At 38.5% G+C, this 27,642-nt stretch overlaps 1 protein-coding gene across 4 annotated transcripts in view; it reads left to right on the top strand.

Annotated features, from left to right (window-relative positions):
- Positions 1-745: 745 nt before the first annotated feature.
- Positions 746-27,642, top strand: part of LOC107762325 (uncharacterized) — a 36,201-nt gene continuing 9,304 nt past the window's right edge. For 3 of the 4 annotated variants that reach the window (XM_075241241.1, XM_075241207.1, XM_075241186.1), the window contains exons 1-16: positions 746-1,200; positions 7,712-7,933; positions 9,088-9,183; positions 9,856-9,908; positions 10,041-10,137; positions 11,231-11,304; positions 11,973-12,087; positions 13,096-13,206; positions 14,180-14,256; positions 15,054-15,120; positions 15,254-15,319; positions 15,879-15,986; positions 16,127-16,257; positions 16,385-16,451; positions 16,537-16,604; positions 16,685-16,766. In XM_075241241.1, coding sequence (XP_075097342.1) covers positions 1,066-1,200; positions 7,712-7,933; positions 9,088-9,183; positions 9,856-9,908; positions 10,041-10,137; positions 11,231-11,304; positions 11,973-12,087; positions 13,096-13,206; positions 14,180-14,256; positions 15,054-15,120; positions 15,254-15,319; positions 15,879-15,986; positions 16,127-16,257; positions 16,385-16,451; positions 16,537-16,604; positions 16,685-16,766 — 1,569 coding nt within the window. In that variant the 5' untranslated portion in view covers positions 746-1,065. Of the gene's footprint in view, positions 1,201-7,711; positions 7,934-9,087; positions 9,184-9,855; positions 9,909-10,040; positions 10,138-11,230; positions 11,305-11,972; positions 12,088-13,095; positions 13,207-14,179; positions 14,257-15,053; positions 15,121-15,253; positions 15,320-15,878; positions 15,987-16,126; positions 16,258-16,384; positions 16,452-16,536; positions 16,605-16,684; positions 16,767-23,122; positions 23,216-27,642 lie in introns of those variants that run through there. The other variant, XM_075241261.1, reaches the window with a different exon arrangement.

The raw sequence follows: 27,642 nt of genomic DNA, 5'->3' as shown, positions 1-27,642 counted from the left end.
GGTAACTATGATATCTCGGGATCTCCCCTGAATTTGACACATTTTATTTTGAGGTACATATGAATTATTTTTGGTTCTAATTATCCCCATAACTTGAAAAGTTGACACCTAAGCTTTAGGCGCATGAGAATGTTGAAAAATCAAAAAAATTATCTTTCAAATGTAGTATTTTTCAACCGTTAATACTTCATAATCATGAAATAATGATTTATTTATTTTTATTGTGTATTTCTTCTAATAGCTATTTATTCTAATTGTGATTTTTTTCACGATTATATATTTTAATTGTTTATTTTTCAAATTTTTGGGGAGAAATCTATGTTTTTTCCCTAGAGCTTCAATATTTTTAATTAATAATAAATTTTTAGTTGTATATTTCTTATTATTTGATCTTTAAAGCTTGTTTGGATGATTGTTACCTATTGTATTGAATTATATTGTTACTTTAAATACAATATTTGTTATGTAATGACGAAAAATGTCACTTTATGTAACGATCGATTTTGTATGGTCGCATCGTTACCTTGTCTTTTTTCCCCACCTTGCCCTTTATTATTATTAAATAATCCTTTATCCTACCTTTTTATATAATAATTTTATTGCGTACCATAATTTTTCTTTGTAATACTGCAAGTTTATTATTGGTATTGCATGAAACAACACAAATAATATAATTTATCTAAATATTATATTCATAAAATGATAGATACGCTACTATAATAGGATACATTACCAAACAATACATAACAACCGTCCAAATAAGCTGTTACAAGCAATGACAATTTGTTTCTAAGGTTTATTTCTCCTTTAGCAACAACTTTGTCCGTAAGCGGGGCTGTCTTCCAAGTCTAAAAGTAAAAACTGAAGTCGCAAAGCAAGTTGGGTTTATTTCCTTCCCATCCCAAGCTGTGCAGAGAAGAACAACACCAGCACGATCTTCATCTCTATTCCCATTTACTGATTAGATATCAGCAAAATAGAAAAAATTCTAGTAGCTTCATTAGATTTCTTCTGTTCTCTTCTGGCGTCATATACTGTAGAGCCCTAATTCTAAGAATAGCAGAAATGTCGTGGTTGAAATCGGCGATGAGCAAAGCAGTGGAGGTTGGGAACAACAACCTTACCCGCACCGTAAAGAACTATGCCGACTCTGTCGTTCAACAAGCCGGTCAAGCTGTTGCCGAGCTCCACCACCGCATTGTAATTTCTCCACTTCCCTCTTCTCTTCTTGTATATTTATGTATTTATTTATTTATTACTACTTTTATATAAATAAACTTAGCTCACTATAAATCTGAGTATCTAGAAAAGAATTAAGACCCAAATGGAATCCAATAGAGTTTGCATGATTTTTGGTAGGTGGTGTCAATATTTGAAGAAAATGAACAAATGAATAAATTACTATAATAACAAGCGGTGTCATTTTTATATTTATACCCAATATTTTCATTTTGTATACTATCTATCTATACTTATTTAACAAAAATTTCAACAAAGCGGTGTCACGTGACACCGCATGCCACAAGGTGTATCCGCCTCTGCTACCAACGACAATTCCATCTCACTTCTAAGCACCAATGCACCATTGCTAATGTCATGGTGTTCCTGTTAAAGAAATGAAATTTGAGCCTAAGTCAACCACAAAAGCTAGCTCATAAGGTGTAAATGCTCAAGAGCATATAAGGAGTCTAAGTGCCCATCCTACAAACACGATGTGGGACTCAACACCCCCACACGTACAAGACCGGACATCTGGAGCGTGTACAATATAATATGGGGGCCCAATATCGAATTAAACAAGAAATGGGATGGGCCTGACTTTGGTACCATGGTAAAGAAATGGAATATGGTTATACCTCAACCCGAAAAGCTAGCTCATGAGGTAATGATTGACCAAGACCATATACGGAGTCCAAGTGCCCATCCCACAAACGATATGGGACTCAACACCACTTACCTCAGACAATACCTTCTTCTCGGTACTCTCTTATTTCTTTGCTATCTTGAACAGCTTCTTATGCAAAGCACTCAAACATTACCCAAATTCTCAGCTAAAACAATTGGCCGGACTAACCAGTTTCAACTCACCCAAGAACTTCAATTTAGATGACCCAAATTTGTGCTCCACAGATTTCTTGATTGAGGAACCTAAATTGTGCTAGGTATCGGGCAAGTGAGCATGCGTGATACTGTGATAGAGAATATTGAGTCACGTGAGGGACGGAGAGGATGATGGTTGTAAGTTTGAGGGGTTGAGGTAGAGGAAGAGGAAATCGAATTTAGGCTCCTTAGTCTTGAAATATGTGGAGCACAAATGTTGGTCATCTAAATTGAAGCAGAAGGGTGATTTGGAACTGGTTATTCCAGTGAATTATGTAGTGGAGGTCTTAGAAAAGATGGCTAAAAGGGGTACTGTTTGGGTGCTTTTTGCATAAGAAGCTATTCAAGAGAGTGAAGAAAGAGGAGGATAGCGAGAAGAAAGGTGTTGACTGAGGTGAGACGGAACACCATGGAATTAGCAATAGTGTTTAGAAGTGAGAAGGAATTATTGAGTATTAGCAATGAACGGAGAGCCAGATTGCTAAGCTCAAGTTGAAGCTTGAGGAAACTGAGAGGTGCATCCATGTTTTATGTAATTTGCTTATTGGTAAAACTCTGTTGAAATCCATTTTGGTTTTAATTCTTTCTTGAAAAACTTGAGTTGTTGAATGTTGCTCAAGAATAGTGCTACATTTATCTAAAATTAGGCTTGGTAATTTTTGACGAATTGGGTATTGTGGAATATTCTACTTCACAAAATGCGGGAACCAAATAACCAAGTCCTGATACTAGGGTGATGTACTGACGGGCCAACTCACCTGTGAGAAAAACTATAAAAGAAAGCTTGATTCTTGATCTGAAGTGGGTTTTCTGATAAAGTTAGAGATTTGTACGTCATGCAGGGGTAAAGATCCCTGAACTTCTATTCCTCGATATTGCATTTTGATTCGAGCTCTGTTTATAAGGACTATGGAGTTTTATGCATATCACACCTAGACGATGTCAACATTACAGAGTATAAATTAAATAGCTGGAAAGTAAAATGAAAAAATATCAACACTCGATGAGGGTGCCTAGTGGTAAAAAGTTTGAGTAATAACTCGAGTAAACTAAGGTTCAAATTGTGGGAGAGATGACACTAGGTTAACTCTTTCTATCTGTGTAAGTCTTGGTGAGTGTTTGTGCTTGTGGGAGGTAGCAGTTACTTGGTCGATTAGTTGAGTGTGTGAAGCTGGCCTGGCTCTGCCATGAGGATTCCAACTCAAGGTCTAGACTTGATAGATCCCTGACATCGCCCTCATGGGATAAACTGGTGCCGAATGTGCTGCAGATTCCTTTACCTAGGCTAACTTCGGATCATTTGCCTATTTTGCTAGATGGATGCAGAGGGAGGGGGGTGCGTGCTCTCTTCCGATTCGAAAACATGTGGTTGAAAGTGCCAGAATTCGGTGAAAAGGTGAAAGAATGGTGGACAAGCTACGGGGTATCAGGGACACCTTCATTCCGTCTTTCGAAGAAACTTAAATTGCTCAAGAGAGATATTATTAGGTGGAATAAGGAGGTTTTTGAGAGGGTAGAGGTTAAAATGGGGGAGCTTATGCATGCATTGGGGGAATTAGAAAGAGGGAAGGGGTGAGAGAGTTACATGAATCTGACAAAGCGAGATTGGGGGAGGTTAAGAGGGAAATAGTCGAGTTAGCAATAGCTTAGGTGACTAGTTGGCGGCAAAAATCGAGGGCGCTTTGGTTAAAGGAGGGGGATTCGAATACCAAGTTTTTCCACAAGGTGGCGGTTGCAAATCGAAGGAGAAACTTCATAGAGTCCTTAGTTATGGATGAGGTGAGGATTGAGGGAGATGAGGAGGTAAAATGGGCGATATTGGGGTTTTATGAGAACTTATACAAAGAGGAAGTTAGTTGGATGCCGACTTTGGGGGGAGTAGAGTTCAACCACATAGGGGAGAGAGACAGTGAGTAGCTAGAAAGGGCTTTCGAGGAGGAGGAGGTGCACAAGGCTGTGTCGAGTTGTGCTGGTGATAAGGCCCCCGGGCCTAATGGTTTCTCCTTGGCCTTCTTCTAGCTCTGTTGGGACACCAGCAAGGGGGAGTTGATGGAAGCCATTGAATACTTCCATGTGAATGGTGTTTTCGAGAGGAGTATCAATGCTTCTTTTATTACTATTGTGCCTAAGAAAGAAGGTGCATCTTGTATCAGAAACTACAGGCCTATTAGTCTCGTGGGAGTATCTACAAGATTATTTCCAAAGTGCTTTCCAACAGACTTAAGAAGGTTCTTGACGTGACTGTTTCGTCCTCCCAGAATGCGTTTGTGGAAGGTAGGCAGATCCTGGATGCTGCTTTGGTGGCAAATGAACTTGTAGACTCCAGAAGGAAAAATAGAGAACCCGACTTACTATGCAAGTTGGACCTTGAGAAGGCTTTCGACCATGTCAATTGGGAGTTCTTGGATTTCATTATGATGCGGATGGGGTATGGGGCATGATGGAGGGGATGAATCAAGTTCTGCATTTCCTCAGTCAAATTCTCTGTCTTGGTTAATGGCAGCCCGTGTGGTTTCTTTGGCAGCTCTAGGGGTCTCAGGCAAGGTGACCCCCTGTCCCCCATGCTATTCATTTTAGTGATGGATGCTCTGAGTAAAATGATGGATCGTGCGGCGGGCGGAGGCTTCTTGAGAGGATTCTCAGCTCCGATCGGGGTGCTCAGTGCCCGAAGAGTTTCTCATTTGCTCTTTGCGGATGACATCCTGGTTTTCTGTGATGCCGATATGGATCAGTTGACCTACCTGAAGCAGGTCTTGCAGTGGTTTCAGATAGTATTAGGACTCAAAATCAACCTCGGCAAGTGTGAGATTTTCTCGGCGGATGAGGTTGCTAATATTGATGCTTTGTGCCTTTGTCTTATGTTCTCGAATGTAAGGTGGGTTCCCTCCTCTCTACTTACCTGGGTCTCCCATTGGGCGCGTCGCATAAAGATACTACGGTTTGGAATCCAGTGATCGAAAGGGTTGAAAAAAGATTAGCAGACTAGTGTTGTAAATAGCGCTCGCCTCAGCGCTAATAGCGTGAGGCGATGCGATGCGAGCTGCCGGTGCCATTTTGCTCTGTTGCGTGGCGATTTCAGAAAGGCGAGCGCCTCTGCCTATGTAGCGAGAGGCGCTGCGATGCGCGAGGCGATGTGTAGCGGCGCTTTTTGAAAAAAAAAAGAAAAGAAAGAAAAGGCAGCGACCAAACATCGATTAAAAATTTAAAATACAAATTAGGGCTTGGGTTTTTCACTTCTTTCTCTTTCAACAACCATCACCATTTGTTTTTTCGATCAATAAACTAAATATTAGGGCTTGGGACAGCGACATCATAGCCCAGGTATGTTGTCCATTTCTTATTTCTTCTTCTAGTTTCTGCTGTCCATTTTTTTCTTCTTCGACCATTGCTGTCAATTTCTTTTTCTTTCTTCTTGCTTCTTTCTTCTTTCTTTCTTTCTTCCTTTTTCTTTATTTTTTGGCTCTGTTTTTCGAGCAAGCAGCAGAGAGTTCTTTGAGGTTTGAGCTAGCTTTCTTTCTATCTTTATTTCTTTCTTTCTTCCCTTCCTTTTTTTTCTTCTCTTTTTTTTTTGCTCTGTTTTTTTAATCCTGGATACGGGCAGAGGTAGTCAGACAGAGAGCTACTTCATAGTTCAAATCAAACCTAAAATTTACTCTTTTTTTCGGTTAGTCTTATAGAGCAGAATTAATTACATATAGATGTTGCTTGTTTTAGTTTATGAAACTACTATGACTATCTATTGAGTTTTTAATTTTTGAATTGATATATTTATTAATATATTATTGCTATTGATTTATTAATATATTGTTGCTATTTGAGTTTTTAGTTATATATAGAATATTTTATTTTTTTGTATAAATTGTCGCTTCACAGCAAAAAGGCAAGCGCTTCGCTGCTCGCCTCTCGCCTCAGTGAAGCGGACCCTCGTTGCTATTTATCGCCGCACGCTATCCAAAACACTGCTACACCGAAGTGTTGTGTGTCAAAAGGCGGTAAGGAAGTGCTTATTAAAAGCACTTTATCGAGTATGCCCACCTATTACTTGTCCCTGTTGCAAGCGCCGGTGAGCATCACAGAAAAACTGGAGCGGCTTCAAAGGAATTTTCTTTGGGATGCGGCGGATGGAACTAGAAAGTTTCATCTAGTGAATTGGCAGACAGTCACTTCCCCAAAGAAGTGGGGTGGACTTGGAGTAAAAGATCTTAGGGTATTCAACAGAGCTTTATTGGGGAAGTGGTTGTGGAGATTCGGGGTAGAAGAGCATGCCCTATGGAGGGAGGTCATAGTAGAAAAGTACGATTCCACGGGAGGGGGTTGGAGGACCAAGGCAATCACAACACCTTTCGGGTGTGGCATGTGGAGGAGCATCATGAAGAATTGGGAAGCATTTAGTGGCAACATCACTTACAAGATGGGAGATGGGAGGAGAATCAGCTTTTGGAACCATAGGTGGTGTGGAGAGGATACTCTGAGGGTCTCATTCACTCACGTCTTCAGAGTTTCAAACCAGAAGGAATTGATGGTCCAACAGATTCGTAAGGAGCATGGAAGGGGTAGTATGAGACTTCTCATTTAGAAGGAACATGCAAGATTGGGAGATTGCGGAGCTCCAAGATTTGTTGACACTATTATATGGGCAAGACAGGCCCCGACCATCTTGTGATTCTTGGAGATGGGGTTTTCGTGGCGATGGTTTGTTTACCGTAAAGTCCCTTTACCAGAGTATGTTGGTGAGAGAGGAGGCCACTTTTCCATACTCTTCGATCTGGATTTCTAAGGCGTCGACGAAGGTGTTCTTTTTTGCATAGCTGGCGGAGAGGGGAGTGATCTTGACTGCTGAAAATTTTCGAAAGAGAGGAATTACACTTGTTAGTTGGTGCTACATGTGTAAAAGCTCAGGGGAAGAAGTTGATCATCTTTTGTTGCATTGCCCTGTGTCCTTGGCTTTGTGGAGGGCAATCCTGAATCTTTTTGGTGTTCAATGGGTGATGCCAAGCACTGTAACGGAGATGTTACATAGCTGGGTAGAAGAAGAAAGCAAAAGGCGTGGAAGTTCGCCCCGTTAGCTCTCATATGGATAGTTTGGGGGGAGAAAAATAGGAGAGCTTTGAGGGGATTGAGTCTCCTTTTTCACATCTTAAGAATAGTCTTTTATTTTTTATCGCTTTTTGATGCACTCATATAGCCCCTACTTGTATAGAAGATTGGGCGTCTTTTGTAGAGAATCATGTTCTGATGTAAATTCTCTACTTTTTGGTATACTTCCTGTATACGGGAGTTCTCTCCCTTTTGATTAATACAATTTACCTTATCAAAAAAAAAACGGGATGTCCTGAAAGGGAAATGTGTATTGTAGTCCTCGAAAGAAAAGGAAACAAACTTGTTTTATTGTTTAGCATTATGATAGCTGAACTATAACAATAATTTAAAAGTAAGATTTGCTTAAGAAAGGTAAGAAATATAAGCAGCCGAGCTCAAATGGAGCTTAACATAGTTATGGACTTCTGAAACTACAGGAACTGTAAAGTTTTATATTTGGGCTCCCTTGTGCTTGGACTCTATTCTTATTTGTAACTGAAGAGTTAACTAGATGATTTACTGTTTATGCCAGGGGAATAGGAACTTCAAAAGCTTCAAACAGACGGTCAAAAGATTGGAAGAAGCTTCTGTTTCTTGCAGGGGACCAGAGAGAGTTCGATTGCTGAAAATGTGGTTAGCTGTACTTAAAGAAATTGAAAAGAGGATTGAGGTTTCTGCTGAAGATAAGGATAAGATCAACGAGCAGCAGTATCCTTCTGAAGAAGCAAAGGAGAATCCAAGAAAACAATCTCTGGTGAGTAAATTGACCTTCCATGCTCTTTCTCTTTGGCCTTTCCTGTTTTGTGATGAGTAAAAGACCTTTCCTGTTTTGTAATATTCTAGAATTATTCTGTTCTTCAGTTTGGGATTTTATGTGCATTAAGTGAAATAATTGCATGCTTTAGTAGTTTGCCGCAGATTCATTTGTGCTGTTTTATCTCATGGAATAATCTGTTGAGGAATTTGTTCATTGTGTCTAGTATTCTCCTTTTTGATAAGGTGTATCCAGGAGTCCCCTAAATGGCTCTTTTGCTGGTTCTGAAATAAATATCAAGGAGTGTCGGTTGAGTGTATAGATTCCACTCCCTTCAATCCTTTGCTGCTTTTGATCACTAAGAAGCAGCTGGATCTTGTTTTGATTGTGGAACTCCTGACACTATTTTTATTTGCTACGTACTAAAGCTGCTAGTCCACTATTATTAGCTCAATTTCTCTAGAGCGTGATTCATATACCATCTTCAGTCCAGTAATAGTTAATGCAGCAAGTACGCAGTCACGAGAAACCAACATGCCAGAAACCGATGAAGCTGAGCATGTTTGATAAAACTTCTTTTTCCACAAGCTTATTTTGGAAGCAAATCTGAATGGATATCAGATTGCCTTTGGTTGTTTTACAATTCATATCAAGTTTTGCTGATCCTGATCTGTGGATAATTTCTGCTTGTTCTTGAATAGTTTTAGAGAAAACTCCAAGCTTTATATATTATGCTAGTTGTCGTGAAAGCAATCACCACACGTAAAAAAATCAAGGGATTCTTTATATATATATATATATATATATATATATATATATATATGTTAACCCCTCCCCAGTGGAGCTCCCTACTTTGCTCTCTGGTGACTCGGACCCACAACCTCAGGATTGGAGGTGGAGGGTGGTTACCACTGAGCAATCCTCTCTTGTCGACTCTTTTGATTGTGGTCCCCTTGTCTCTCTTATTTAGTTGCAGGTCTTGTACTTGTGTTGCTTAGATGGAGAGTAAACTCAATCACATTGTTGCAGTATTCTTTTCTCCTATGGGTATATATTGTTGATTGGATTCTCATGATTCACCCTTCAGAAAGCTTATAACCTCAATATACTTGTTTCATACAGATAGCTTTATCCCTTATGTCCAATTTTGATAGGTTCTCTATTATGATTCTGAGATGGGTGGTGAACCAATGAACTTCCGTGACGTCTTTCTTTACAGTCAAGCTTTGGAGGGCATATCAATATCTATGGTATGTAAATAAATATCTTTAGGCCGTGCTTGGTTTTGCTAAAGAAGCTACATACATTTTTAGTTTCCTTTACCAATTCTGTTGCTAAGTTTTCATTTTCATTTACTTTGATCTTTTCAAATAAATGCTTCTTAAGAAACATCTTTCGTTAAAGCTCTTAGGTTGAAGAATGAAAGTTTAGATATAGACAACTACTCCATCCGCTTCAGTTTATGTGACGCAGTTTGACTCGATACAGAGTTTAAGTAAAAAAGAAAGACTTGTAAAACTTGTGGTCTCAGACATGCTTATAATATTTGTATGGCTATAAAACATGTGAAACTTGTGGTCTTAAATGTCTCGTAGTGTTTATGTGGCTATAAAAGCTTCTCATTAAAGGTAAAATGGGTAAAGTAGAAAGCTTACAGTTAAATTGTTTCCAAATATAGAAATGTGTCATTCTTTTTTAAACAGAGTAATGAGGAAAGTGTGCCACATAAATTGCGATGGAGGGAGTATTATTTTATTTGAACAAAGACATATATGGAGAATGGATGGTGTTTCAGTTTCATCCTTCCAGATAGTGTAATGTCCTTCTTCTTTTCTCTTATGTATGTAACTTGCCTGATATCTAGCTCTCAAGATTGTTGATTACGAAGGTTAACAGCAGGTTTACTCTTTCCTCTGATTCAGATTCTTGAAGCGCCAAATGAAGAAGAAGTCTCTTTCCTGCTTGAATTGTTTGGGTGAGTTTAGTCAGTATCACTGGCCATGAGTTTGTGCTTTAGTAACTTTGGTATTCATTATGTTCTGGCTTATGTTGTATCTGTTGGCTAGGCATTGATTGTCAAGATATAACTGTATTTGGTTACTTGCAGACTCTGTCTCACTGGAGGAAAAGAGGTTCACTATGCAATAGTCAGCAGTATCCAGGATCTGGCAAAAGCTTTCTCAAGCTACCAAGATGAAGTATTGGTAAAGTCAAAACAGTCCTTACTGTATTTTATCAGTAGACAACCATAATTGGAACTCTGTACTTTTGTACTCTCCGTCCAATAGTTTTCACTGCAGGATTATGTTTCACTGAGGCTGAAAAGTGTTGTGAAGTTCAGTTGTGAGACATCCTTTATGTAATAATTTCTAAAATTTTACATCTGGTTGGTTAACTAAACTAGACCACCAACTAAATCAGAGGCCATTTTATCTTAAAGTGTACTGACATCTGCATTTGGTCTGATAACTAATTGTATCTCCTTAAAAACATCTCAACTAGCTTTAGGTCCAGTTCACCAAATACTCAACCTGTGGAAAAGGAAAATTCTGTCTCCTTGAAATCATTGTGTATTAATTTCTGGATTATAGATGCCCCACAATACTTATAAGATCTATTTGCGGATGCCCTTGACCAGCCACGTTGTGAACCACTTTACTTGAAATGTTGTAGTTTGCCCAATGGCTTGGTGTCTGAAGTTCGTCTCTAAGGTTGCCTACATTCTCCTTGTCTTTGTTTGTTCTGAATGTTTTTATCTGTATTCCATCTAGACCCAATGAGATTCACATTTTCCGCCTGTTCCGTCTGTGGATCAAATTTGACCGGGGTGGGAACACTAGGAAAACCTTCAGACGTTGTCATAATTTGTTTTACCATCTGCTTGTGCTCAGGTGAAAATGTATTTATGTGCTGTCGAGTCTTGACGATCTCAAGGAATTAATGCAGTTCTATTCGCTCCACTCCTTTCCATTTTTCAGAAGCTAATTTTGCACTTGTTTTCCAATGCCCTCTTTCACCTAATCTATTTTTCTAACCTGTTTAACTTTTTAGGTAATATCCCCCTTTGTTATCACACAATACATAACAGAGGGGGATATTAGCTAAAAAGTTAAATAGGTTAGAAAAATAGATTCGGTAACACTACATACATAAGACCCAACATGGTCCAGCCCTTCCCTAGACCCTGCGCATAGCGAGAGCTTAGTGTACCAGGCTGCCCAATAAAAAAATATTACCTAAAGACTAAAACTTGTTGTCATGCTTTCCATCCGTGAAAACATAATTTTCTTTTGGCAGGTAAAGCGAGAGGAGCTGCTCCAGTTTGCAGAAAGTGCTATCACAGGTTTGAAAATTAATGCAGATCTTGGGAGGTAATTTCTTGCTAGGACACTTCACGTTCTTGAGATCTTTGTGTATTTTAAAGCCTGGCTGTCTGGAGCCAAATATTTTTGAGACGGAGCTGCCATGTATTATGAGCTTTGACTGATGCAATTTGGTATCTTTAGGCGATCTTATTTAGGTGAGAGGGGAAGTTTTGTGCTACTTGTTCTCTATGATAGAGAAAATGATAATGTGTTTAAAAACAAAACTTTAAGTTATTGCCTTTTTTCTTTTTGTCCTCTTCCTTTTTCCGTTAATGCAAATGAAATCATAATTGTAGCCTTTCTTCTTCCATTTTGTGTTTTTTGTGGAGTAACTATCAGTACTTATACCAAAATAAATGGCAGTATCAGTGTTCAATTTGTGAATTGTCCCAGAAGGAAGGAAAATTTTAATTTGTGGAGTATTGTAAATAAGGGTCATTGTCAAGTTCCTGAATCATGAGCAAGGAACCATACAATATTTTTCTGATTTTTCATAGGTTTGTGGTCTACTTAAGTCCGAAAAATACAGCACTTGTAAATTCACAGCTGAAGCTCAGTTTTAGAACCAGTTCTTGTTAAATCTTTTTATAAGCACAGAATACATTGTGAAAAATGTTTAAACTTGTCCGGAAGAGGTTATAAGTTGACGCATCATTCATCTTTCTTTCTTGCAGAATTGATGCTGAGGTCTCATTGTTGAAGAAAAAACTTGATGAAATAAAAGCAGCAAAGGACCCAAATGGTGAGGGTCATGAAATGATGTCTCAAGAGACTGTTGCTTCAATAGAGGTGACCTTATTGCTTATTTATCCAGGAAAAAAGGAGTGAACCTTATTGCTGTTCCGTTGTTTCCTTTTTGCTCCATCTGCATTTTATGTGGCATAATGAAACTGAGCATGCCATTAAGAAGTTTATTCGAATTGCACGTTCTTGTAATTGCATGCTTTATAAAGAAACTATCATTTTAAAATTATTTGACATGAATGGTTAATTGCGTTTACATTATTGAAACATGTGAATGTATTTCATAGATTTGGATTGGTTATTTTATTTTCATCTGTATTTGAAGAATGTAACTGGACTATATATGAAAATGACATGATTTTGAAGGAGAGCGAAGAATCAATATTCAGGTGTTATTGTCCATTTTTGTTCTGGTTCTTGCCAGTCTGTTAACTCCCTATTCTGGAATATTCAGGAAATAATTCCTCTTTCGGATTTCTAAATATGTTCTGTGACTGTCTCCTAAGATGATAGAATAGATGGTTTACATGCATGATATCTACTGTCTAACTCTATTTGAGTTCACTTTTCTAGTTTTCAGATTTAACTCCTTTTCAGGTATCAGATTTAACTCTATTTTAGCTCACTTTTCTGGTTTTCATGAAAAAAAATTCATGGTCCTGGTCTTACTCTTATTAAAAAGTTCTTATGGTTCTAGTTTTACTTGTTAAAAAAACTTTCTTGTTGTAATTGTAGACCTTTGTAAGGTCTCATAAATTTTGTATGAGGTTACTGCACGAGAGAGCTTTCCCGTTTGCATCAACAATGGTCATTTGCACTTAAAATGGTTGGTATGTTACTGTGCCTCACCTATCAACATCACCACAAATAGAATTCTCTCTGGGCCTTACTTTCAGGAGTTTTGGTTTTATCTTGCGGACATGATAAGAAACTGAAAGATTGTTAAAAAAAAGTCTCTTAGCACTTCATAAATTAGGCTAAAACTTTCTTTTTTGTTTTGTCGTTAGAAATAGAAAACTTGATTGAACGCGACAGTTTTCATTTTATTGATAGGCTCTGAAAGGAGCACTTGCACATATTCGGGTCTGCTCTAAATTAGAAGGGCTTCTACTGAAGAAAAAAGCTCTGAAATATGGGGACTCCCCTGAAGTCCATGTTCAGAAGGTACACCACTCCTTTTACCTATTACTTTAAAATGTTGTTTTCTGAAAACAGGAACTTTGGTTCCCCGTTTGGGAAATTGCATTTTGCTCATCTTTTCATTTGATGTATTGTTTGTTAAGGCTGCATCAGGTGGGCAACAAACACTGAATAATATGTATGTCCATATTGTTACTGTCTAGATTCCATTAAAATCATTACTCCTGACCTACTTTGTGAAGTTCTCTACCATTGGTGTGTATGCCATATTTTAAATTTGTTCTCACTTCTCTCATGATAAGTTTCAGTGTCATAGAAATCTTAATCATTTCCCAGTCCTAACCATTCTTTGTTTTCAGTGGGGCATATGTTCTGCTTACACATCTACATTTTGTCAACTAGCTGCTTTTATTTCTATCCTTTCTACTCCTCTGTTAGAATGAAGGGGATTGGAGTTTGAAGGTCGTAGCATTTAATTTGCTGTCTCAATTCAGACATGATCTCCTAATTATTGAACAGTAATTTTAAACTATGGTAACTACATAAAAAGTATTATAGGTCATGAATTTTTATAAATTAAATTTTTTATCAAATGTATATAAAGTTTTCGTCAAATGAAAAATATTTGACTCTCCAAAAAATAACAGTGTAATATAAAAGGAAACATAGGGAATATCTGTTAGGAAATATTTTGTTACTGGTAGCTATCAAGCATCTCTTTTCAGTGTCAACTTATATTTGTAGGTTGTTTGCCACCTTTTGTATTATATTCCAATTTTGACAGACAAATTTGGTCAGCATGTCCTAGTTCCTTTAAAGTTCTAGAAATGCTTCATCCAATTTGTTTTGGTATAGAAATTTGTTTATGGAAAGAACAGGTGGATCGTTATACATTAACGAGTAATGAGGCCCAGTATTTTCGGCAAAGTTCATCCTTTCTTCTACATCAATTGTTCGTTGCATCTTTCATAAGATTATGCTACATGACTGTTTGCAGGTTGATAAGTTGAAAGTCTTATCTGAATCTCTTGCTAGCTCCACCTGCAAAGCTGAAAAGAAGATCTCCGACCACAGGTTGGAAGTGCATATTTCAGTTGCTATGTCCTCGTGTTTTGTTAATCCCCTTGTAAAGTGGCAAACCTTATCCCCAAAAAGAAAAAAAAAACATTTGTAAAGTCGCAAATTGTTCGCTTCATCACTAAATAAGCACCATTATGCAATCTCCATTTTTATTTGTGTTGCCATTTGGTGAGAAAGAGCTGCCTCTATAAACTGTATTCGTTTTGCCTCTAACTTAGCTTAATCTCATTTCTCACATAGAGTTGTTTCCACAAACCATATATATGCTAAATATCTGTTTTGCATGTGTTTTAAGTTTTATACACCAAGAGCTTACTTGGTTTGCAAACAAGAATTTTTTTGGGGGTGAGGGTGGGGGATAATGTATCATAATGTTTTTTGATAACCATGGTGTTCGGGGTAGCTTGTGTGCACCTCGATTAATTCGACGAGATGCTTGGTACCTCCCATAGCACAAGTATTGGTAAATCTATCTACCAAGGCTTGAATAGATGAGAATAAATTTTTTGCCTCCGTGGGAATTTAAACTTGAGACCTCATGGTTCTCCTCCCATTTTATTGACCACTAGGCCACACCCTTGGGTGCGGGATAATGCATCATATTTGCGAGGGGTTGTAGATGATAATTTCTGTCCCATGTTTGGTCATGTGATTAAAGATTATTAAAATGGGATCTGATATTTGAATGATGGCATCACTTAATAATGAATTGTGTGATTTTTGCTGCTACTTGATTCTTAATGTGTATCTACATAGCTAGCTGATTTATTATCATTATTTGTTGTTGACAGAATTCAGAAAGAGGAGGCACTAAAATTCCGTGTGACCAAGACTAGCGAAGTTGGTGAAATAGAGAAGGTAACATGCTTGCACGATGTTACATTATAGGCGAAGTGCTTTTGCACCAATCGTGGTTGAAGAGTAAATAAATATAGATTTCTGGGATTGCTTGGCCTAAAGAGGGTTTGGGGTTCATTTGCTTGGTTTTCAGGACTTAGCGACTGAGGTTTCTGCACTGGAGAAACTAAGAGATGAGATTGAAGCTCAGTTGAAACAGGTACTCTGTTGTTGATGGAAGGCATTCCCTTGGTGACTTCTTTAAATGCAAAATATAGTAAAGAAGTTTCTCTGGTTTAAGGAACATGGGATAGAGAATTTGAAACATCTTTTTTGATTCTTTTGACTTAATGATGTCAAAGATGTAGCGGAGTAATTGTAATGATCTTTTGTACTCTTTTGCAGAACCTTCTTGCTATTAGCTTGAATAATATTACCTTTACGTTATCCCAAAAAAAACAATTCGAATTATCTCTGTGCTGTGGTAACCTTCTATATAATGTTTGAGGTTAAGATGATGCATCCCTTTACCATTTTTATAATTTTATTGACTTAGATGATTAGTGACTGCACCATCTCCATGTTGATGCAAAATTTAAAATAATTTATTGTTCTCTATCTGTCAAGTTGAGATTTCTTTGAGAAGGGGTTCAAGATTAGTTTTGAATGATCAAATTGTTCGAGTTTGCATTTTGATTGGATTTTGATTTTTTTTTTTCCCGGAAAAATTGTGCTAGTTGTCAAGTTATTGGCTCTGGCTAATGGGTTTCTTCTTTCAGGTTAATATCTCATTGGCTGCGGCTAATGCACGCCTTCAAAATGTCCGAGAAGAGAGGGACCAGTTCTATGAAGCTAATGATCAGATTGTTGCTCATTTAAAAACTAGGGTTCGTCTTTTATTTAAATGTCTGTTCTTGCGTACTAATTCCCTATGCATTGATTCTAGTTCCAGCTCCTGCTATGCCTGTTATGTGTCTCCTATCCTTACTTCTTGCACTGGCCATCACCTATCTCTTCATGCTCATAGGAAGACGAGCTGACAAAATCCATTGGCTCATGTAAAGTTGAAGCAAATATCCTTAGTACATGGATTAACTTTTTGGAAGATACTTGGACCCTTCAGTCTTCATTTACAGAGAGTAAAGACAAGGAGGTCAGGTATGTTACTTGATTTACTGCATAATCATTCTTCCAGATTTTAGCCGGAAGGACGTTGAAGTATATCTCTGTTTTAGTTTGTTCAGTGTTATGCTGAATGGATTCTTGGTATTGCTTACTTTTGTAGTGTTGAACTCGAAAAGCATGAGGATTATTTTGTAAACTTGGTGATGCAACTCCTCTCTGTTTATGAGGTACTTGATTGGTAAATGATCATAGTTTCTTTTTACTGTGCTTAGCACAGCACATCTTTCTAAACCATATCTTTGGCTTGCACAGAAAGAGTTGAGGCCTTCTATTGATCGCATTTCTAAATTTGTTGAGAACTTGAAGACTTTAGGTGAAGGGTAAGGCCCTTTTTTTTCATGTGTTTGTTAGCATATAATGCAGTGCAGAGTCTCATGGTTGTTTTGCTTTTGTCTGACAGCTCAGCTGTGGGATCTGGTGTCTCAAAATCGTTGAGCCCCAGGAAAAGTCTGGAGGAGGAATACTTGGACTATGAAGCCAAGGTAGAAAAACAGAACTATATATTATACATGTTGTTGCCTGCTATCCAGAGAGTTATGCTAGAGACGTCAAAGGTTTTTTTATAAACCAACTAAACCAATCAGACTGAACCGGTTCAGTCTGATAAGTTATTTTCTTTTAAAAGTAGGTCTAGTTTCAAGTGTATGACCGTAACGAACAATTAGGAGTGATTTATGATTTTATACAAAAACTAAAAAAGTATCAAAAGCCTAATAAAAATATTATATGTATCAAAAATATTATCAGACAAAATATTAGTATCTAAGTTGAGAAGTATTATGTTTTTGATAGTTAACCAAGGAGTGTGCTTCTATTTTATGAGGTTCTCTCGTTATCAAATGAAGGAACCAGAGAGGGTAGGACATTTAAAATATTGAGTATGTTATAAGTAAGATAATAATGATTTAATCCTGTATAACTTTATGATACTGTTTCAATTTATTAGTTTTACTTAATTACTAAAATTACAGATTTTTCAATTCGTCCCCGGCAATGGCGCCAAAAACTTATTGCTCCCAAATGCATACGCAAGTATACGTGGTCGACAAGTAATATAGGATTGTAAGTCCAGATATCGTACCCACAGGGACTTGTGATTAACTATCAACTAAATTAAACCAAACAATTAATCTATTCAAGCGAATCCTAAAGTATGAATATTTTACTAAAATTTAATCTAGAGTAACAAACAAGGAGATCAAAGAAAATAGCGACAAGCTTAACGACGAATTCAATGTGGGTGAATATTCTAGAGCTATGGGTTAGCTAACAATCCCGTTGAATTTTTCACTTAAATCGTCTAATTAATTTATCTGGTTTATTGGTTGACAAGGTTAATATTGCTCGTAGCCTTCTCCCGAAGTACAACTCGCCTATTCAAGCTAACCTAATGCCTATATTCCTATGGAATTAGAATTAACAAGAACACATTAATAATTCTCGTATAGTAACCAAGCAAGGCGATTAGGTATATTCCTATCCTAACCGCAAATCCGCCCCCCTCAGAGTTAAGATCTTGCTCTACTCAATCTTATATGCAATCTAAAATTCCCTCTCCCGAGTTCAATCCTAGATTCGTAGATAGTATTCAATTGGTGATCAATCAATTAAATAATTAAGCGCAAGATTGAATAAATAAACCAATATGATAAAATAATAAGAGCAATTCAAGCTTCAAACTACAACGTTCATGTAGCACCCAAAACTCTAGAACTAATGAACTATGAAATTAAAAGAAGAAAAGAGAAGAAAAACTAGTTAGAAGCCTCCTCCAAGCGTGATGTGTGTTCCTCCACGTCAATTCTCTCCAAAATAGTCTCCCTAGGTCTCAGATCTGTCCAAAGTCGTCAAAATAGCGTTTTATATGTATTTATACCAAGTAGGGTTGGGCCCAGACGAAAACACCTTCTCCCGCGCGAAATAGGACTCTGGCTCTATAAATTTTGTATAGCCGCGCCGCACCCTGCGCCGCGCCATGCGGCGCGCTAATGGAGTTGATCAGCAGCCTCAACTTTTCGCATCATGCAACATTTTACACTGCTGCGCCGCGCCTTGCGGCGTCCCATGCGGCGCGACAGTGTAATTTTCTCAGAGTGAACTTATTTCGTCCTCTTTTAACATCCGGATTTGGTACCCGACCTCTGAACACGATCCCGACTTAATGTCTTGGTCTTTTACTCAGACTTCAAAGCTCCAAATCACTTGAATTCATTTCATAACGCCTACATAGATCGGAATCATTCCTACAAGGCATAAAACACATATTTAGTGCAAAACACTAGCGATTGAAGCTCAAACTCAATTAAAGTACAGTAACTTAGAGTGTAATAAGCGACTAAAATACACAATTATAGCCTATCATCAACACCCCACACTTAAACCATTGCTCGTCCTCGAGCAATCAAGCTACACTTTATATAGACACAACCTTTTTAAGCAATTCTCCTAATTCATCACACCAAGAATATTTAAAATAGACTAAGCACAAGAGTGTAACATCTTAACCTCAAGATTTGACTCACAAGTACCACACATTATTCACAACTCACTCACTTACTCTAATATTGAGGTCAATGACATTACCTTTACTTCAGGAATCAAGTGCCCTCACACAACAAAAGAGAATAGTTCCACACAATAAAATTTAAGAACATTTAGGAACTTAAGATAGAAAGAATTCACTCATTCTCAGAACTAACATTCATATGCCACAAAAGATGTACCATAGGCTTGCCCGTAGTGTACTACTCTGCTAATCGAGCTCATTCAGTCTAGGATCAAGTAGGACTTTAATTGGCTATAATATAGGTTGTGGGACATATAGGATACATTTGGATATAAGAGTGACTACATCTCCCTAAGCACTTTAATACATACATTTTACTTTTCAAAACCCCACACTTATGTCAAACTATAACTCCACCTTCACATCAATATACATTAACTCCCCACTTCTTTAAGCACAAGTATATCACTAGCCACCACTATCTAGAATTATTTTTCACAACAATACAACTAATTTTTTTTTCTTTTCAATTCATATGGCTCTTACTTTTTCAAAACAATGAACCTTTCTCCTTATTTCACTAGTTCCACTCAAAAACCAACTCAACCACCCCACACTTTAACTTTTACACAGTTCATAACAATTCAAGTGCTCATGAGAGGTGAAAATGTTCAAATATATGGTTAATTCAAACAAATTGGTAAGACTTGTAATGTGGTTGCCAAAGAAACCGGATTACAGGCTCAAAGGGGTTAACTATGATACATAACAATTAAGCGGGTAAAATATTTATATGACTCAACAAAGAAACGCCTATATCACTTCCAAGACTGAACAAAACTACTATTTCGCTTTGCAAACACACGGGGCAAGTTCTAGACATCAAAAGTAATGCACATAATAACACAAAACCTTACACACACATGGCACATAAGTCACTCAGGATTGGACTCATCAAGACACTCTAGTCAAAGAAGTTAAGCAACGTCACGATCATAAAATTTAAGGTACTTATATAAGAGGCAAAAACTGAGCCTAAGCGTCACAACTAAAGTACTCACTATTCTCAAGGCATGACAAGGTTAAAAGAGATTGCTTCAATTCAAAACATAGCACAAGGCTTCCTATTTCTAAAAAATAAAAACTAACTATACCCGGTTCAAACAAAACCCTTGGAGAAGAACCGCGACACAAAGAAAAACCAAGGGGAAATTGCTACACTACCTACAAAGAATTTTTTTTTTTCTTTTTCTTTAGACTTAAATCCCTCAAGAAAACTGCCTTGGAGATCCATCGTCGGGAAAAGTCCAATTTTCTATTTATTTTTTTTCAATTTTTTTTTCTAGCTACTAAAATGCTACACAATTCAACATCCTACTACTCATCTAGAGAATTCTCCCACCCCACACTTAAAAGAGTGTAGTGTCCTCAATGCACAAATAAAGCATAACAATAACAAGGGTGGACAAGAAACTCCCTGAAAGGCCAAAGGCCGAAACAATAGCGGCTCATGAGGTACTCAGACTTCCCCCAGGTATCGTCCTTTGTGTGGCACCCCATACTTAGTTCTCACCATCTAATTCGCTTTTGCACTCTTCCAATGGTTGCACTTCCTATTCTTATAATCCTACAAAATAAAAACAAATACTACAACAATAATAATAAGAAAAAAATAAAAAATAAAACTAAAAGAAAACAGTAAAGATGGGTTGCCTACCAACAAGCGCTTGATTTAATGTCGCGGCACGACGCCATCACTTTCACCACTTTTCCTTCCACTTTGAAGATATGAATTGTGCCCCCAATTTTGCATCAATTTTTCTGTCACGTTCCTGGGGCGATGGTGTAAAAATAAAGGAACCAAGCAATAGATATCGCATCTTGCACTTCTTGGCCTTTAAGTGAGGGATGTCGTTTTGTCTCCTTGGCATCACAAATTTCAGAATATAAACACTTTGTTCCTCATCCATTGACTCCTCCATATGCTCGACTGGATCAATTCCCATGTCACCAACCAAACACAATGTTGAAAAGTGTTTAGAATGAGGTCCAACACACTTCATTCTCAAAATTGCATTATTTTTGACATCCTCAATTTTGCACTCTTCGTCAACCTTGGTATCATAAATAATTTGGTCGAATAGTTGGGATTCCTCTTTTTGCTCCATAAGTTGACCAGTATCCACAACAATTTGTTGTAGGGCATCATACGCCTCAACCTTTTTATTCAATTGAGCATGCATGTCATGGATATCTGAGCCAAATTGGTCTATCTCTTGCCTGAGCTCAGTTCTTCCTTCTATCAGTTGTTCTGTCATATTTGAAAGGCCATCACAGAGAAACTCATGAGATTTTATCAGTTGAGCTTGTTCCTCTAGCCAAGATTCGCTCACCATATCTGCTTCTTCAAAATTATTTTCTGGTGGGAACTCGCTCTCTTCATCCGCTTCCTCCGCCTCGGCCTTCATTCTCATGATTGTTGCACTAATTCTTTGTGTAGCCTTTCGATTTTCATCTTGTTGCTCGGCTACTTGCCTCATCATCATGTCATGTTGCTCGACTACTTGCCTCATCATGTCCATAATACGAGCCATGCTTTCTATATCCTCCACTTCCTTGCTCCTATCAAACTAATAAACATTATTATAATCATTATAATAAGAACTCTGAGAGGAATAATAAAAATTAGGACAACCATCCCAATGACCACCATGACCACCACACATATTACAAAAATTCCACACATCAGATTGAGATGCACAATTTTGCTCTAAGTATGGTGCTCCACAATATAGACAAGGATCACCATAATAAGAATAACACAACAACTAAGAGCGCTGACAGAGGAGGAATCAGTGAGGAAAACAGCTACTCTAATGGAGATTGAGGAACAACTCAAGAATGAAGAAATTGTATGGAGACAAAAATCAAGAGCTCTGTGGCTCAAAGAAGGGGACGGGAATGCAAAAATTTTCCATCGCACTGCAAATGCACACAAGAGAAACAACAACATTGATCAACTAATGATTCGACATGAAGTAGTCGAGGATCCAGATAGAATAGAGATCGAGATAACTGAATTCTACAAGGAGTTATACAAAGAGCCTGAAGAGTGGAAACCAACTGTCAATTTCGAAAATAGCTCAAGAATTTCTGAATCAGAAAGGGAGCTTTTACAGAGTAACTTTGAGGAACAAGAAGTTTTGACCTGTCTGAAGATGTGTGCAAGTGACAAGGCCCCAGGTCCGGATGGATACACAATGGGTTTTTTCAGAAAGTGCTGGGACATTTTGAAGGAAGACATCATGGCGGCCTTCAACAACTTCCATTCTCAGGAGATGTTTGAGAAAAGCTTCAATGCAACATATATAGCTTTGATTCCAAAGAAGACAGATGCGAAAGAATTGAGAGATTTCAGACCGATCAGTCTGATAAGGAGCTTCTACAAATTGCTCTCAAAAGTCTTAACCGAAAGACTTAAGAGGGTGGTAGGGAAAATTATCGATGCTCAACAAATGGCTTTCATCAAAGGAAGACAAATAATAGATGCAGTGTTGATTGCCAACGAAGCTGTAGATTCAAGAATAAAAAAGAACGAACCTGGAATCTTATGCAAATTAGATATTGAGAAGGCCTATGATCATGTAAATTGGAGCTTCATACTCAGAATGTTAGAACTAATGGGTTTTGGGCAGAAATGGAATAGATGGATGAAATTTTGCATATCTACCGTAAAATACTCCATTCTCATAAATGGATCTCCTAAAGGTTTTTTCCATTCACACAGAGGTATAAGACAAGGTGATCCTTTATCTCCCTTTCTATTCATTATAGCCATGGAAGGATTGAACAACATGATCAAAACGGCTAAAGTCAGCGGATGGGTTAAAGGTTTTGAGGTAAACAGGAGTGGGGCAGACAATCTAGAGATCACACATCTCCAATATGCTGATGATACTCTAGTCTTCTGTGATGCCGAAAAGGAACAACTTAGATTGCTAAGAATCATTTTGGTCTTATTTGAGGGAGTCTCAGGATTACACATCAACTGGAGAAAGAACAATATTTTTCCCATTAATGAAGTTAACAACATGGAGCAACTGACACAGATATTGGGAGGAGAAGTTGGGTCCCTACCAACTGTTTACCTTGGGATGCCTCTTGGTGCAAGATCCAAATCAAAAGAAATCTGGAATTCAGTCATAGAAAAGTGTGAGAAGAAGCTGTCAAGATGGAAATCACAATACCTATCATTGGGGGGCAGGCTAGTTCTAATCAACTCAGTATTAGACTCACTTCCTACTTATATGATGTCTTTGTTCCCAATTCCAGCAGGCATTTTACAGAGATTGGACAAACTCCGACATGCCAATTGGAAGAGTTGGTGGAAAGAGTTGGTGTGGATGCTAGGAGGAAGCTTCCTCCTTTGTGTCACCCATGACATCAAGAGGAGGTAGTTTGATGTCACCAATGACATCAAGAGGAGGTCTTTACCTCTATAAATAGATGCACTCCTTCACTTGTAGAAATCATCCCAAAATAATACAATACAATACATTGTAGTGAGTAGAGAGTTAAGAGAGAAATTCTCTTAAGTGTAATTGGGAAATCTCCCCTTCCTTTGTTAATATTAAAAAGGGCAATTGTTCTCTGGTGGACGTAGGATTATTTTGATCCGAACCACGTTAAATCTTGTATTCTTTCTTTTATGTTTCCGCTAACAATTAGTATCAGAGCGACAGGATTCTTTAACGATCCAAGGAGAAAGAACAAGCAAATATGAGTTCCATGAAGTTTGAAATTGATAGATTCAATGGACGCAACAACTTCAATATCTGGAAGATCCAGATGATGGCGTTACTGCGGAGGGAAGGTTCAATCCATGCTATTGACGGAAAGTATCCTACGGATATATCAGCTCCCGACAAGGAGAAGATTGAAGGGGATGCATTGAGTGCAATCCAACTATCCCTTGCACCTAACGTGCTTTGTGAAGTGAGTACGGGTACCGAAGAGACGGCCAAACAGTTGTGGGAAAAGCTAGAAGGGCTATACCAAGACCGATCAGTGACAACAAGAATGTTGTTACAACGGCGTCTTCACACATTTAAGATGGGGTCAGGTACTTCGTTACAAGATCATTTAGATGCGTTTAATAAACTTGTCATGGACTTACAGATTGCAGGAATTAAAAGGGAGGAGGAGACGCTTGCATGTGCTTTGCTATTTTCATTGACTTCAGGATATCGTGATATTGAGAATTCAATGATGTATAGCAAGGAGCCTATCAAGCTTGAGCAAGTGCGGCAGGCACTTAACTCTAGTGATGTGCGGAGGCACATTGAAGGAGATAGAGATGACCAGGCAAGTGGCCTCTTTGTAAGAGGCCGGACTAGCCAACAGGGAAAGACCAAATCAAAGCACAGATCAAAGTCTCGTGTGAACAAGAAGAATACAGAGTGTTGGGGTTGTGGCAAGAAGGGGCACTTTGAACGAGATTGCCCAATGTCAAAGTCCAAGGAAAAGGCGAGTGCATCTACAGTTGAACAGGTACATAATTTTGATAATGATTATGTACTAACAACATCGTGTAATAATAATAGTAGTTATGAAAACAAATGGGTGTTAGACTCTGCTTGTACTCTGCATATGACGTTCCGAAAAGACTGGTTTAGCAGCTACGAGAAAAGTGGAGGAACCGTAGTAATGGGCAATAATGCAACTTGTGCAATAGTTGGCATTGGCTCAGTTCGGGTTCGCTGCCATGATGGAATCGTGAGGACTATTACACAAGTCCGTCATGTTCCTGATCTGAAGAAGAATTTGATCTCCTTGGGTACTCTGGATGAACAAGGCTACAGGTACATGAGCGAAGCAGGAACTATGAAGGTGACTAAAGGTTCTTTAGTCATGCTGAAAGGCAAGCTGGAGAACGGCCTTTACACATTGGCCGGAAGCACCATTGTTGGCTCTGCAAATGCATCTACAGTGCAGTTATCTAATGATGACAAGGCAAGACTATGGCACATGAGACTAGGTCATATGAGCGCACGTGGACTGGAGATGTTGAGCAATCGTAAACTTTTGGAAGGTGAGAAGATCAGCACGCTTGACTTCTGTGAGCACTGCGTTCTAGGGAAGCAGAAGAAGGTCAGCTTCAGCACTGGCAAACACAAGACAAGAGGAGTGCTAGACTACATCCATTCAGATTTATGGGGTCCTTCTAAACTTCCATCGAAGGGCGGAAAGAGGTATCTTCTCATTTTTATTGATGATTTCTCACGAAAGGTTTGGGTGTATTTTTTGAAGGCAAAAAGTGATGCTTTTGAAGCATTTAAAGAGTGGAAGATTTTGATTGAAAATCAAATGGAGCGGAAAATCAAGTATCTTCGCACAGACAATGGCTTGGAGTTTTGCAATGAAGAGTTTAATGAATTCTGCAAGGTTCATGGGATCTCAAGACATAGGACTGTCAGGTATACCCCACAGCAGAATGGAGTTGCCGAGAGAATGAACAGAACTCTTCTTGAAAAGGCTCGTTGTATGCTCCTACAAGCCAAAATGTCCAAAGTATTTTGGGCTGAAGCAGTTCACACTGCTGCTCATATTGTCAATCGATCTCCAGCATCGGCAATTGACTTTAAGACTCCGAATGAGGTATGGTCAGGTGAACCCTCTAACTATTCATACTTACGAGTATTTGGGTGTCCAGCTTATTATCACGTTAATGAAGGAAAGCTTGAACCAAGGGCTAAGAAGGCCATATTCTTAGGGTATGTGGATGGAGTAAAAGGGTACAAACTTTGGTGTTTGTCTTTACTCAAATTTATAGTTAGTAGAGATGTCACCTTCGATGAATCCTCTATACTTGATCCCCGTAAAGTTTCCGTGGAGTTTTCAGGAAACAAGAACAACGAGCAGGTGGAGCTTCCGGTGGAGCTTGCCAAGGAAAAGGATCAAGAGACTCAGGTTAAAGATGAGTCAGAAGATGTAGGGGTTGAAGAACTTGCTGTCAATGAACCATACACAATTGCGAAGGGGAGGGAGAAGAGGCAGACACGAGAACCGAAACGCCTTATAAATCAAGCAAACTTGATTGCATATGCGTTCGTAGCTGCACAAGAAGAGATTAAAGATCTGGAGCCCTCCTCGTATATTGAAGCAACTTCTTGCAAGGATGCCGCACAATGGCGGTTAGCCATGACTGAAGAGATGGAGTCTCTTCACAAGAATCAGACATGGGTCTTAGTGAAAAGACAAAAGGGGAAGAGGACAGTTGGATGCAAGTGGGTCTACCGAAAGAAAGAGGGAATTCCTGAAGTGGAAGATGCTAGGTTCAAGGCGAGATTGGTTGCAAAAGGTTTCAGCCAAAAGGAGGGAATTGACTACAATGAGATTTTCTCTCCGGTCGTGAAGCATAGCTCAATTCGCGTGCTACTAGCATTGGTTGCACAATTTGACTTGGAGCTTCAACAGCTTGATGTCAAAACTGCTTTCTTACACGGTGATCTAGAAGAGACAATCTATATGGATCAACCTGAAGGTTTCCCAGCTGAGGGAAAAGAAGATCACGTATGCCAACTAAAGAAGTCTTTGTATGGTTTGAAGCAATCCCCTAGACAGTGGTACAAGAGGTATGATGCATTCATGACTACACATGAATTCTCAAGGAGTGCATTTGATAGTTGTGTGTATCACAAGAAGATGTCTGGTAACTCAATGATTTATTTACTGTTGTATGTTGATGATATGCTTATTGCTGCTAACAACATTACAGAGATAAATGCTTTGAAGAAACTATTGAGTAAGGAATTTGACATGAAGGATTTAGGAGCTGCAAAGAAAATCTTTGGTATGGAGATTTCAAGAGAAGACGATGTTGTACATCTTTCTCAGAAGAGGTATATTGAAAGGGTTCTCGAGAGATTCAATATGCAAACGTGCAAGCCTGTAAGTACACCATTAGCTCCTCATTTTAAACTTTCAGAGTCACAAATGCCTCAGTCTGAGGATGAGGTGGAGCATATGTCAAAGATTCCTTATGCCAGTGCAGTTGGTAGTATTATGTATGCTATGGTATGCACACGTCCAGATATTGCTCAATCTGTAAGTGTGGTAAGTAGATACATGTCCAACCCAGGAAAGAGGCATTGGGAAGCTGTCAAGTGGATATTGAGATATCTCAAAGGAGCTTCTGGTGTTGGTCTTACCTTTCGAAAAAGTGGTACAGGTATTTCAATTCTCGGTTATGTGGATTCTGACTATGCAGGAGATCTTGACAGAAGAAGGTCCACAACTGGATACATCTTTACCCTCGTTGGCAGTGCCGTCAGTTGGAAGTCGACTTTGCAGTCGATTGTCGCTTTGTCTACGACAGAAGCAGAATACATGGCAGCAGCGGAGGCGGTAAAGGAAGCTATCTGGTTGAAAAGTTTAGTAGCGAAATTGAGTTTGGTTCAGCTGGAATCAACTTTTAGATGTGATAGTCAGAGTGCTATTCATCTAATGAAAAATCAGAGATTTCATGAGCGCACTAAACACATTGATGTCAGATTTCATTTTATTCGAGATGTTATTGATGAGGGAACTATCAAGGTCGTGAAGGTTATCACAGACGATAATGCTGCAGACATGTTGACCAAGATAGTCCCGCTCGCTAAGTTTGCACACTGCAAGGACTTGGCGGGGGTGTGCATCAACTGATGCAACTCCGAAGAGAACAGTTGCTAGGTGGAGGTGGTATGTTCAACAATGGTTTGATTCTTCTTGTTTCTTACAACGGGGTTGCCCAGTAAGCTTAGAAGTTTTGGCCAGAGTTGTTCACACGCTCGAAACGCAAACCAAGGTGGAGA

Source organism: Nicotiana tabacum, chromosome 1 (genome assembly GCF_000715075.1).
Source record: "Nicotiana tabacum cultivar K326 chromosome 1, ASM71507v2, whole genome shotgun sequence".
Lineage (NCBI taxonomy): Eukaryota > Viridiplantae > Streptophyta > Magnoliopsida > Solanales > Solanaceae > Nicotiana > Nicotiana tabacum.
This window is presented reverse-complemented; position numbering and strand designations above follow the sequence as displayed.